We start from the raw sequence: 13889 nt of genomic DNA, 5'->3' as shown, positions 1-13889 counted from the left end.
GGTGAGACTGTACACCCAAAATCAAAAAAAATGACATTTTGGTTTTATAATATATTCTTGAACAGCTTGCTTTGCTGATTAAAATGGTATATAACATGCTATACTTTCCTTTTTCGGTCTATTTTTTGTGCTTCTTCAAATATTGCATGATATTGTGTCAAAATTATTTTTTTTCACGAAGAAAAAAGAATAATTTTACAATTTTCATGAATTTCATCAGTTTCAAGCTGGGGATAATATCTAAGGTTGGTATTAGTGTATTTTAGTTCTGTCAAGTCGCGGCCTTGGCAGCCTGCTCTCAATAACCTCACTTTGTAAACAAAAACAGTCCAGTGAAATGTTTTATACGCGACGTGCATCTTCAAAGCTCAGAGTTATGTTTCGATCGAAAGCTATTTTATTTTTCTAGCGTGGTTTATATTTCTATAATTTTATAATGACAAAACCAATAGGTATTACGAAGAAGCGAAAGTTTCACGGGAATCGGCATACTGTGAAGAACTCCGGTAAAGTGCCAGTGATGACTCCTGATAAGGTTACAGACAAAGCAAGTGATGCGAATTCTAGTGATAAGAAAGTCAACTCTGCTTCAAGCAAAAAGTGTAAATATATTGATGCATGTGATCCAAATATAATAGATGATTCTTTGAACTCAGGTAATATTATTATGAACTTAAAAATGTTCAACCAGTTGGTAGAAAGTGCTGTCTGTTGTAAGTATTGTAAAAATAACTCTGTTCGCGTAACAGAAATTATATCTAAACGGAAGGGTCTCGCATCTCTAATTCAATTTCTGTGTGATGATTGCAACAAAACAACAGAGAGCTACTCATCTCCTTTTGCAGCTAGCACAAAGTTTGAGGTAAATTTAAGATTTGTTTATGGCATGAGAGTGATAGGAAAAGGGCAACAAGGAGCAGAGTCGTTATGCGCAACCATGAATTTGCCACCACCGCCCTCTAGATTTCAAGATTACAATACGCTGCTGAGAAATTATTGTGAAGATGTAGCTAATGAATGCATGCAAGAAGCTGCAAAAGAAGCTAGTGAATTTCATATTGAAGAAGACACTGATAATGATGATGATCTATTTGATGATGTGGATGATGACGAAGATGAAAGTAACGTTGAAAAACTAAGTAATGTTGGTGTGATTATGGATGGTAGTTGGCAAAAGCGTGGCCATACTTCGCTCAATGGTTTTGTGTCCGCATGCAGTTTCGACACAGGCAAGATCCTGGATGTGGAATGTATGAGCAAATTTTGTCACAGCTGCAAAACTAATAAGAAACCTTGTAAGCAAGAGTCCTGCATGAAAAATTACGAAGGAGTAAGTGGCGGAATGGAGAGCCAAGGTGCAGTTTCAATATTCAAACGTTCAGTGGAAAAATATAATCTGCGGTATGTAAAATACCTGGGTGATGGTGACAGTAAAGGGTATCAAGATGTGCAGGAAAGTGAACCCTATGGCTCAAATGTTAAAATTTCAAAACTTGAATGCGTTGGACACGTACAAAAAAGAATGGGGTCAAGATTGCGGACCAAAGTGAAAGCTATGAAAGGTAAGAAACTAAGTGATGGTAAAATTATTAGTGGTAAAGGAAGATTGACCAAAAAAACCATAGACTCCTTGCAGAATTACTTTGGCCTAGCCATTAGAAGAAACAGAGGCAATTGAAAGCCATGCGTAAGGATGTTTGGGCCACTTTTTTTCACCGACTCTCAACAGACGAGAAACCTAATCACCATATGTGCCCAAAAGGAGTTGACTCCTGGTGTAAATTTGAAAGAGCCAAGGTCACTAAAGAATCTTATACCCATAACAACTCCCTACCAGAGGCTGTTATGAATGAGATAAAGCCAATTTTCCAAGATCTTTCGAAAGAAGAGTTGCTTGAAAAATGTTTGCACGGTCAGACGCAGAATGTAAATGAATTTTTCAACGGTGTCGTCTGGTCCCGATTACCCAAAACTGTGTTCATTGGACTTGAAACATTCAAACTTGGAGTCTATGACAGCGTCATTACATTCAACGAAGGAAATCTAGGTAGAATAAAAGTGCTACAGCATATCACAGGAGCTGATGCAGGTGTGAATTCTATCATTGGATACAGACAGATGGACAAGCAGCGAGTCAAAAAAGCAGACCGTGCTCAAAAGGAGAATCAAAAGCAGAAACGACAGAGAAAAAGAGGCTGCAAAAGAAAACTGGAGGATGAGGAAGAGTTCTATAAAGCAGGAGCTTTTGAGTAAATATGTGAGTGATTTTATTTTCTTCAAAATACTTACTGGAACAATGCTACTTTTTTTTCTATTTTTACTGTTTCCGAAAGTTTGGTTTTTTTTAACTAAATGACCCTTTATCTCAGGAACTAGAAGAGATATCTTCATAAACTTTTTTTTGATCTGTTCACAAGAGTAAGGAGCATAAGTGGAACTAGGATTTTGTGTTTAACTCAACTCAACTTTTTTCAAAATATTCCTAAAGCTAAAAAAGCAGGGGTTTTTTTAAACAAACTTTGAACTTTCAAAAAAGTTCACTTTCTATGTCAGTAAAGTCTTAATCCTAGTACCAGTGCTGCACCACCTCATAAAGAATACACTCAAAAAATTTCAGACTGATAGCTTTAACAGTTCCTGAGAAAAAGGGTCATTTGTATGAGCATATTTTACATGAGTTTAAATGGAGTGTACAGTCTCACCTTAACTCACGAGTTCACAAAAATGAGGCAACAACCCTCTGAAAATGCATTTGAATTCCTCCACCCTATTCAACAAAATCTTTACTTGCAACACGACATCGAGACCCACGAAGTAGTTCCCCACGCACACTGCGATGCTTTGAAGACATACCAAAACCTCCTCGGATTACAAACTCTCTTAAGAGGTTTAAAGACACCCTCGACCAAATAATGAAGATAAAAAATCCAGTATCCCTAAACGACGCTCTCAACGTACTGACAAACGAATTCCAGCAAGAAGCTAGCAGCCGAGCCCCGTATTTTGGCGACACACAAACAACACCAATATCTAAACTCACAACCCGACTTGTCGCAGTGAGACCCAACAACAATAGGAATGGACCACAAAACGGATCCTATCAGCGGAATCCCAACTTCCCTAACAACAATTTTAACAACCGGAATAATAACGACGGTTCGTTTGCCAACAACAACCGAAACAATAACGGTGGCTCATTTGTTAAGGGGAGTCGGACATCGAAAATTTCAAAAATTTTGTAAACTGGGTTTTTGAGCAATCTGTTTTCTCTATATCCTCACGAGTAAAACAACACCAAGAAAACTCAATTCTGATGATTTGTTGAGGCGGGAGGATATTTTGAAGATGTGAAGGTCGAGCGGCTTGCCAACATAATTTCGTCTCTGAGAATTCACTGCGTGGTTTTTCTCATCAATTGCATCATAAGGCTTTCATTCACTGAATATTTTTTCCTATGTTGCTACACTTGTTTTTAGTTCAGCATTTGTCAGCCATATAGAGAGCAGCACTTGTCAAGCCCCATTCGTGTTGGAGGTAGCAGGATATTTACAAACAAAACAAGTGGTGTTATCAATAAGGTTAGGACTCGATAACACGACTTGTTTTGTAAATATCCTGCTTACTTTTGAATTGTTTGTTGGTTGTTCGAGTAATAATTCCCGATAGTGCCCCAATAATGCCTAATAATGCCTCGCAGTAAAAAACTATTCAAGAAACGTAAAGGCGTCGGGAAACCAGTCCCAAACTCTGCGGACTCAAAAACTCCTGAACGACGGGATGTTGATGTTACCAAGGATAGCTCATCCAAGAGGAAACTGAACAAAAACGTAAGTAGCTACGATAAGTATAAGTACGAGGATAGTGATGTGTATGATATTATTAGTTTCAAGGAATTGAATTCCCTTCTTGGAGAAATTGCCTCGTGCAGAAAGTGTCGCGGTCAACTCTCAGTTTTCGCAACGCAGATAAATGGCCTCAATGCTATGGTCAACGTGGTCTGTGGCAGGTGTGAATTTTCTGTTAGAAACAAAATAGTGTTTCTTTGCCCTCAAAAAACTCAGATATAAATGTGCGGTTGGTGTATGGCATGAGATGTATAGGTAAAGGAGAGGAATCTGCCAAAATGTTATGCGGCATTTTGAACCTTCGCAGTCCACCGTCGTTCAAACGATATACCAAAGTGCTCACTGAGGCTACCAAATCAGTTTGTCAAGAATCAATGAGACAAGCTGCTGAGGATGCCGTGGAAGGAAATGAGGGAAGTCGGGACCTCACCTGTTCTTTTGATGGAACCTGGCAGAAGCGCGGTCACTGTTCACAGAATGGAGTTATAACTGTTATCAGCGCTGGTAAAGTTCTAGACATTTCTATTTTCAGTAAATACTGTAGGTGTCCAAAACGTCTTGAAAGAGAGCACCTTCCCACATGCTGTGCCAACTTTGAAGGGTCAAGTGGCAAAATGGAAACACATGGCGTGATGGAGCTTTATCAAAGATCACAAGCCTTATACAACGTTCGGTATAAATTTTACCTTGGGGATGGTGACTCATCTGCATTTTCTACTATTGAAGAGCTGAAACCCTATGGGGATGAGTGCGTGCCGGTAAAGCAGGAATGTGTCGGGCACGTCCAAAAGCGGATGGGCACAAGGCTCCGTAAGCTGAAAACTGCTTGGGGCAAGAAGAAGCTGGCGGATAATTTGACTATGGGTGGTCGTGGAAGGCTCACATTAGACGCGATTGCTAAAATCCAAATTTATTATGGGTTAGCAATCAGAAGGAATAGCTCAAACTTAGAAAACATGAAAGCTGCTGTTTGGTCTACATTTTTTCACCTCCTTTCAACTGATGAAAACCCATCGCATTCCATGTGCCCCAAAGCGACTGATGAAGATTGTTGGTGCAAATACAATAAAGCCGTTGCTAAAAAATGAGCCGTATAAGCATGCAGATCATCTTCATCTTCCCAAGGCTGTTATGGATGAAGTGAAAGACATTTTCAGAGCTTTAGCTGATCCAACCCTCCTCAAAAAATGTCTACATGGAAACACCCAAAACTCTAATGAGTCACTGAATAACGTTATATGGTCAATTTTACCAAAGCGAGTCTTCGTAATGAGAAATGTTTTAGAGTTAAGGGTGTATGATGCAGTTTCCAAGTTCAACGAAGGTAACAATGCCAGGTGTAGAATTTTAGAAGCATTGGGAATCAATCCTGGATATAATTGTGTCTCAACCATGAAACGTTTTGATGAAGTAAGAATGTCGAAAGCTGAAAAAGCAGTGCAGGAGATTGAAAAAAAATGCAGACAAAGGAAGGCTTCTGCAAAAAGAAAATTAGAGGAGGCTTTCGAAGCAGAAGAGGATCCTGACAAACCATCATATGCAGCTGGAGAATACTGAAGAAATTGTGTGCTATCAGAGAAACAAATAGAAAGGTGAATCAGTCGCCCAATTTGATTGTTCTTTTTTTCATACCTAAACTTGAAATGCAGTCAACCGAAAATCATGTTTTTTGACCTTTAGGTACCTTTTTCTGAGGTTCTAGTGGGTCTTTTTTCAAACGGTTTTTTTTGTTGGATTTCTAGACATCTCCTGCACACTTTAACGAGAGCTTTTGACGAAATTTTGTTTTTTTAATTTTACGGGTACTTTTAATTCGAAAATTCCGATCATGATTTTCATTTTTTTGAAAAAATACTGCCAAAAATTTAGTTTTTAAAATTTTAAAAAACCCTCTCGTTAAATTGTGACTGAGAACATTAGACATCCAACAAAAAAAACTGATTGAAAAAAGATCCACTAGAACCTGAGAAAAAGGTACATAAAGTTGACAAAATTAACATTGCGCAGCATAGGATGTCCGAATCCCCTTCACAGAAATACCGCAAACAGGCCAAACCCCCAAAATCGTCAAAATTTCAATGCTCAAAATTCCTCCAACAACCGATTTACCTCAAACCCTCAAAATCGCGCTCAACCCCACACGCTTCACAAAGCAGAGATTCAAAAACAAATCCAATCTATGTTAGACCAGGGCATCATCAGACCATCCTATTCGCCATGGAGCTCCCCACTTTGGGTAGTCCCCAAAAAGCTCGATGCTTCCGGAAAACCTAAATGGCGAGTAGTCATTGACTACCGTAAACTAAATGAAAAAACCGTAGGTGATAAATATCCCCTGCCAAATATAGGCGACCTATTGGATAAAATAGGCAGGTGTAATTACTTCACCACCCTAGACCTCGCCTCCGGGTTTCACCAAATTGAAAAGGGACCCTGACTTCATCGCCAAAACGGCCTTCTCCACCGAAAATGGCCGTTACGAGTACGTACGGATGCCATTCGGACTAATCAACGCTCCTTCCACGTTCCAAAGAGCCATGGACCACATTTTGCGTGGCCTACAAAACTGGTTTTGCTTAGTTAATATGGACGACATCATCATATTTAGCACCTCGCTCCAAGAACATCAACAACACCTACGACAAGTATTCGACCGCTTACGCAAATTCAATCTAAAAATCCAATTGGACAAATCAGAATTTTTGCGTAAAGAAGTCGAATACCTAGGACACGTCGTCACTACCGAGGGAGTCAAACCTAACCCAGAAAAGGTTCACGCGATCAAAAACTACCCCATACCCGATACAGTCTCCAAAATCAAAGGCTTTCTTGGTTTAATCAGATATTATAGAAAGTTTCATTGCCACTTTCGCCCAGCTTACTAAACCATTGACCGTGTGTTTGAAAAAAAGGGGCCCAAATAAACATAAATGACCCAGCGTTTATTAATTGCTTCAATACTTGTAAAGAAATCCTGTCTAATGACCCAATACTCCAATATCCAGATTTCAATAAGCCCTTATTCGCACCACCGATGCAAGTAACGTGGCCATAGGTTCCATCCAATCACAAGGGAAAATAGGCCAAGATCTCCCAATTGCTTGTGCCTCTCGAACACTTAATGATGCCGAACAAAGGTACAGTACTATTGAAAAAGAACTGCTTTCTATAGTATGGTCAGTTAAGCACTTTCGACCATACCTATTCGGCAATAGGTTTTTGATAGTCACTGACCACCGACCTTTGGAATAGTTATTCAATCTAAAAGAGCCGAATAGCAAATTAGTCCGCTGGAGACTTAAACTTGACTTAAAGGGTGTGAAGCAAGTTAGTTCTGCAACTAGTGGAGAGAGGGGGACATTAATGACAACATCATTAACTTTATAAATCCTACTAAAAGTGAACTGGATAAACAGAAGACTCGCATTTCACTTCGAAGAAGTGAAGATTTACTATACAATAAAAAACAGCTTCAAAAAAATCCTCCTCTGTGGGGAGCCTATATTGAACCTGTTGAAACCTAAAAATAAAACAATTTGTGAAGAATTGACCGCTGAGAACACGGTGCCTTGCCAACACTGCAATGGTTTATATCAAGTAGAAACTTTTCATCGTCACGTTAAAAGATGCAAACTAAATTATTCAAAACATATTTATTCCCAACTGAAGAAAGTTAATACGCATCTACCATCTATTAGAAGAGAGGAGAGATATTCTCTCTGACGAAGTAAATGAGTTCTCAACATCTGGCAGTGGAGGAAGTGATAAGCTGAAAAATATTATTCATCGAATTTTCCGTCAATTAATTTTCTCGTTTACAAGATCCAGCCGATTCTTTGGTGCACACCAAGGACATACACAGAATGAAGTACTGCAATGAAAGAAAAGAAATTCAGGGAGTAATAGGTGAATATTTGCTATCTGCTGTTGAGGGAGAGTGTTTTGTCAGAGAAAGAACAGCCACATCGTCTTGCATTGCCTCTGTTTCTGAAGACGGAATGTTCAATGAACGGCAGAATGAAGTCTGCGAGACACAGGATGAAGTCTGCGAGACTCAGAATGAAGTCTGCGAGGCTCAAAGTCTTCTCAATGACGACAATCATTTTCCAAGTGAGGGTACGGACTCTGAAATTCCTGACGCTTGATATTCCTGTAAAACGTACCTTTAAGTGTGCCTCTGAATATACAGTTAAGAAAACTGAAAACTTCGAAGAAAAAGCCCAAAAAAACCCGGTGGACGACAGAAGAAAAAAAGGCAGTCTACAGAAAACTCTCCGATTGTATCGCAGCAGGTTTTAACCCCCGTAAGACCAAAAGAGAGCAGAAGAGAGTGAGGTAGGAGGAGAAATTAGCCATTTAGAGAAATTGGCAAAGATGGAATCACTGCGTGCGATTTGAGTGGCAGTATACAATTCGCAGCGATTGTGAGGTGTCGAGGAAAATCAAAGTGGCGAATCAAGAACCCTCAACGATGCTGAGCAGCGCTATGGCACACTTCGGAAGGAATTACTTTCAATAGTCTGGTCAGTCAAAGATTTTAGACCATACTTATTAGGGAATTAATTATTTATTGTCACCGACCACAGGCCGCTGGAATGGCTGTTCAGCTTTAAGGAGCCCAACAGCAAGCTCGTGCGTTGGAGGCTCAAACTAGAGGAATACGACTATAAAATAGTCTACAAGAAAGGCATCTGAAACAGAAACGCAGACGCCCTCTCGCGAGTAGAAATAACGACCTCGACAGATGAACAACTATTCAATCTACGACAACCTCTCTCATGTTGCAGAACCCGCAGAAGACACGGAAAAAAATTGTAGCAGGCCAGACAAATCATAGTTCGAACTTCCCGCCGGTCAGGTTTCGGCCACTCGTCTCTCACCAGAGCAGCGACTGGGAGATGATATCATTATTCTCGGAGGGACTAACGATTTCCTGAGTAATAAGGCAACTTCAAAAATCAAAAAGAACTATAGAAACATCGTAAAATTAGCCGCCGACAACTTCAATCGAGTGATCCTCGCCAAAATCTCCCTCATACCGTCTTTAACTGGGGAGGATAATAGAGAATAGAGTTATCGCGGAATTTAATGAGTGGATAAAGGCATTCGGTTCACTAAATCCGCAGTGCATTCTAGTGGCCGAAACTTGGGACGCTTTTGTGAAAGAGGGAAAGAATTTCCGAATACGTCCCTGTATGAGAGTTACTATGAGAATGGTGGATACGATATGATTCATTTAAATAAAGATGGTCTCCTCATTCTGAGGGACGTTCTACTAAAAGAAAAGGTGGAGTAAAATGAGAAATTGTGAATCAGACATTCACACTCCCCGAGGGTAAATGATAGTGGGGTTCGACCAAAATGTTGGCGACTTTATAGAAATGTTGTATTTTCAGAGAGAATGAATTAAATGACTGGCAATTAATAAAGATTAATACATATTTTCTCGGTTTCTAGTGCAAAGCTTAAACACTGCCTGGAGCGAGAGAATGTCAATCAGTAGGAAGAGACTACCTGCGATCTTTTAAGAGACGACCGGACGCCCCGACAGGCGTTCGTCCCGCGCCTCACCGCCGTCCACCCTGACGAACACACGTACCCAACGCCCACCAGCTGCCGCAGGAAGACACCCCGGACGGAGGTCTCCTCACCCCGCCTCACCCATCCGCCCCAGGCACAAGCACCACGAGTCGGTACGCAAGGGGACGTTCGCCCCATTCCTTTCCCCGCTCCCTCCCTCGGTAAGAACTCTCGAGAAGCGAAGATTTTATAGAACATGCACTTTATAGGGCTCCCCCACCGATACGGTTCGCTCCTCCGCCATCGAGGTTTCAGACGTGCGCCCCAGGTAGAGAGGGGTGGAGCACGTCAGTCAGCCTCCTGAAGCGTCCTAAGAGGATCTCCCGGATCCCGGTTAAGTGCGTTAATCCACGGCTCCGGGCAGATGCCTCAGCCGCAAGGCCAGATCAATCAGTGGTCGACGGGCCTGTACCGGCTCTCCATCAGCCCACGCCAGTTACGCTGGACATGGAGGATCTCCTCCTGCGGATCCCCGAGCCAATCAGGACGCATCCCTCGTCATCTCCTTTCCTGCCGTCCCTCTCGCCTACCCTACCTGCTTCCCGTCAAGAGGCTGTACCCAGCTCTGCCGTTACTCCTCCCATTTACGGATCCCCTATCAAACTAGTGACTCCTTCTATAGCAATCCTCTCCCCCATCGCCTCTCCATCCTCCACGCTGTGTCGTCGGTCCTTGCGAGGTTCCCCTAGGCCACCAATTGTCATCAAGGTCGCCAACGCCAAGCTCCAGACCCCAGCTTGGGTGATCGAGATTCTTACGGAGGAGTACCTCGGGAAGGCGCCTTCCAAAGCGCTGCCGCCCTGGATGGTGCGCAAGCTGGAGATAGCAGCGTGTCGGTCGCGTGGTATCGATCCTCGCTACCTCTTCTTTCTTGCCGCCTACCGGCTCAAATACTCTCGACGCGTGTCGCCGTCCGGCCGCGGTCATTTGCATTTCATTCACATTACATTTCCATCTCGCCTCCTTATCACATTGACCTCGCATTTTAGCTCTCATTATCAAACATTCATATGCGCCCAGCTCTTTCCCCCAAATCCAGTCCCCACTTGCTGCGTTCCGAATCTCACGTAGCCCTCTGCCACCGTGAGATTAGTCACGTAGACACGCTTACAAATACCCAAACCATCCTCTAGCCGCCGCTCAGTCTTTCCTCGACCTCTCAGGCATCCGCAGCCCTGTTCCCCGTTCACTTCGTAGCGCCTTAGTTGTGCTTACAGAGTGTATTCTCACTAGGTGTATCTATCTTTAAGTGCCAACAAGCCCCAGATATATTCTATTTCACTTGCAATCCAGTTGTTACCTCATTGCAATCACTCACGTTTTTAATATAGTCACTTTAAAGAAACCTATACCCGGACAACCTCTGAGCGAATGCTTCACAAAGGATTATCAAGACAAATTACCAAATTGCAACCAGTATGAGGTAAACGAAAACCGATTCGACATGACCATCCTACGTGCTTCACACCTGAACACCGAGGAGTATGCAACCCAGGAATCAATCGCTAAAGACTATAGGGATATATTTTACATTGAAGGTGACAACTTAAGCTTCGCTCACGAAGTCAAACGCCTGTCACATATGCAATGTGCAAACCCCAACACCAGCGTTGCAGCCCCTTGCGAAGCCGGAATACTCGACACACTCACATCCGAACACAGTTAACACGCCAAGGTAAACCTGTCGGTCAACCACTTAGAGAACGTCCCCGAATCTAACAAACTGTTGGTATTTTCCTAACAATAGAACATATCACGCTCAACTGCCCTCATCACTCAGAGGAACACGATCTCACTGGTATCTACCTCTTGGATCCAGGACACTGCAGCTTATCCTTCAGAATCATAACGACAGTTATATTTGGAGCCATTTTTGAAATAAGTGTCGCTCTTTGGGGAAAGGGAGGAGGTCTGAAAATGTTTTACAGGAGCGGTATATGGTGGCGTAACGTAGTGCTAAAATACAGGCGGAATACTCCATTTATACCTAACCAAAATAATCCAAGTAATAGCCTAAATTTGACGTACCGTAAAAATTTCCTTTCCGTTGCTCTCCCCAATGTCGAGTAGCTGCTGAATGAAGTTAAGTGCGAATTCTCTAGACCCGAATGAAAAAAAAGTTGAAGTAATTCATTTTTCACATCAGAAAAATTTCGGTTCTCCCATCTGAAGTACTTCAGATGTCAGCACGGCAGTATGACTGTGTCCATCTTTTTGGTACCGGTGAACTCTCCACGTCTTGTAATTCTCTCGGTCATGTACATCAAACTAAGGAGATGTTCTTATTAGTCAATAGGCCTAAAGAATATAATCCAACCCCCCCCCCTCCCCCTGAAAAATCTTCTCCGTTGAAAATCCGTTGAAACTTCTACTGAATTTTCCTCATTATTTTAATATGCTGAAAACGAAAAATGTCAGCTAATTCACTGAATCACCTGCCAGACTAGAGGAACATCGAGCAAGGCCATGCTGCTTCGAACCTAAACATAACACGGTCATCTCCGGGCACTTCAAGATACTCTCCAGGGAATAATCCGAGTGATAAAACGCAACTTTCATTGTCTTCATCTTCTGGTTCAGGTGTGTTCCGAATGCGACCTAAAAAGACATCCACTACAATTCTATGCAAAGATAGATATAAAAAACATTAGCAGCGTTGCCGTGTGAACTTTTGGTGAAATTTGGTTGAATAAACACCATGTTTGCTTCCCAGACCCCAACTTCATTTTGGCCAGAATTGCTCGCAATGAAATTTTACAGGCAGCTAGAGTGGCGTAACGTAGTGCTAAAATACAGGCGGAATACTCCATTTAAACCTAACCAAAATAATCCAAGTAATAGCCTAAATTTGACGTACCGTAAAAATTTCCTTTCCGTTGCTCTCCCCAATGATTTTCTATAATGTTCATTCATTGATTCTCCTTTATGAACCTATTCCCTAAGTATTAGCGAAACCAACCAGTCTTAGATTGTGTGTCTTCTTTTTTATAGCTACAGCTACTGCCGAAGTAATCCAGCATGGAGATGAGAGAACATTTGGTGAAATTTGGATGAATAAACACCATGTTTACTTCCCAGACCCCAACTTTATTTTGGCCAGAATTGCTCGCAATGAAATTTTACAGGCAGCTAGAGAGGCGGCTCTCACAGGGCTAACTGCTAGGCAAATTTATGATGTGAACCGTGTCAGGTGAGGTTATTATTATGCTGATCATTTATTCATAGATCACTTATACAGTACACCTGCATTTCAATGTGAAAAGTTTCATCATTATTGAAGACTAGAATGAATGAGAAAAACTTAAATTAGGGCAGATTCTGACAGGACAGACGGCATCTTTTAAATGGAGCCGCATATTTCAGTGCGGTAATAATCTTCTTTTATTGTTTGTGCACATGAGTGGCCCTATTTTGTGGCTTTCCAATCACCAGGACATTTATGATTGTAGGGTTTCTAAACTCATTCATCTCATTATTTTTAGGTAGAAAAATGGGAATTCGTTTTAGTTGATATTTAATTAATTAATTTATTTATTATTTTTTTGTTTGGTGAGTACTAGTAAATTTTTCTATTGTACTTCTGCACAATTATCAGTGTTACTTTCTTTATTTTGTTCAGTAATTTTCACTATGTGTTATGAAATTTTTGCAGGCTCGTTCAGGTGATTTTGGCAACATTGCTTTTTTCGCAAGTGCCAATGTTCAATTCTTTTTAAGACCTGGTTGCACATTGCAAATTGATGCAACATTTAAGATTGTTCCTCGGACGCTCGATTTTAAGCAGCTTCTAACTAGACTGTAACTTTTAAACTTCATTTTTTTTCCAGGTTGTGGCACTACTTATTCCTAAACACGTTCTTGTGATAGCATTTCTGGTTATCGTTCTAGATGTATAATCGGATGGTCCATATAATTTCTGATTATCGTTTTAGGTGTATAATCGGATGGTCCATGTACCTGTTCATCGAAATGTCAAGATCGCACCACGCACTATGGACAGAGTACAAATAGTTGTGGAAGGAATATATGATAAATATCCCCTGCCAAATATCAGCAACCTATTGGATAAAATAGGCAGGTGTAATTACTTCACCACCCTAGACCTCGCCTCCGGGTTTCACCAAATTAAAGTGGACCCTGACTCCATCGCCAAAACGGCCTCCTCCACCGAAAATGGCCATTACGAGTACGTACGGATGCCATTCGGGCTAATCAACGCTCCTTCCACGTTCCAAAGAGCCATGGACCACATTTTGCGTGGACTACAAAACCGGTTTTGCTTAGTTTATATGGACGACATCATCATATTTAGCACCTCGCTCCAAGAACATCAACAACACGTACGACAAGTATTCGACCGCTTACGCAAATTTAATCTAAAAATCCAATTGGACAAATCGGAATATTTGCGTAAAGAAGTCGAATACCAAGGACACGTCGTCACTACCGAGGGAGTCAAACCTA

General features: G+C 41.5%; 1 protein-coding gene across 5 annotated transcripts in view; it reads right to left on the bottom strand.

The window, feature by feature from the left end:
- Nucleotides 1-13889, bottom strand: part of LOC140224103 (beta-1,4-galactosyltransferase 7-like) — a 49716-nt gene that overhangs the window by 15959 nt on the left and 19868 nt on the right. For 2 of the 5 annotated variants that reach the window (XR_011899375.1, XR_011899376.1), the window contains exon 6: nucleotides 2703-13415. The exons of 2 other annotated variants lie outside the window; for them this stretch is intronic. Coding sequence is in view for 1 of the 3 variants with exons in the window: in XM_072297369.1 (XP_072153470.1) it covers nucleotides 13387-13415 (29 nt within the window). In the remaining 2 variants the exon portion in view is untranslated. Of the gene's footprint in view, nucleotides 1-10; nucleotides 13416-13889 lie in introns of those variants that run through there. One more of the 5 variants, XM_072297369.1, reaches the window with a different exon arrangement.

Source organism: Bemisia tabaci, chromosome 2 (assembly GCF_918797505.1).
Source record: "Bemisia tabaci chromosome 2, PGI_BMITA_v3".
Lineage (NCBI taxonomy): Eukaryota > Metazoa > Arthropoda > Insecta > Hemiptera > Aleyrodidae > Bemisia > Bemisia tabaci.
This window is presented reverse-complemented; position numbering and strand designations above follow the sequence as displayed.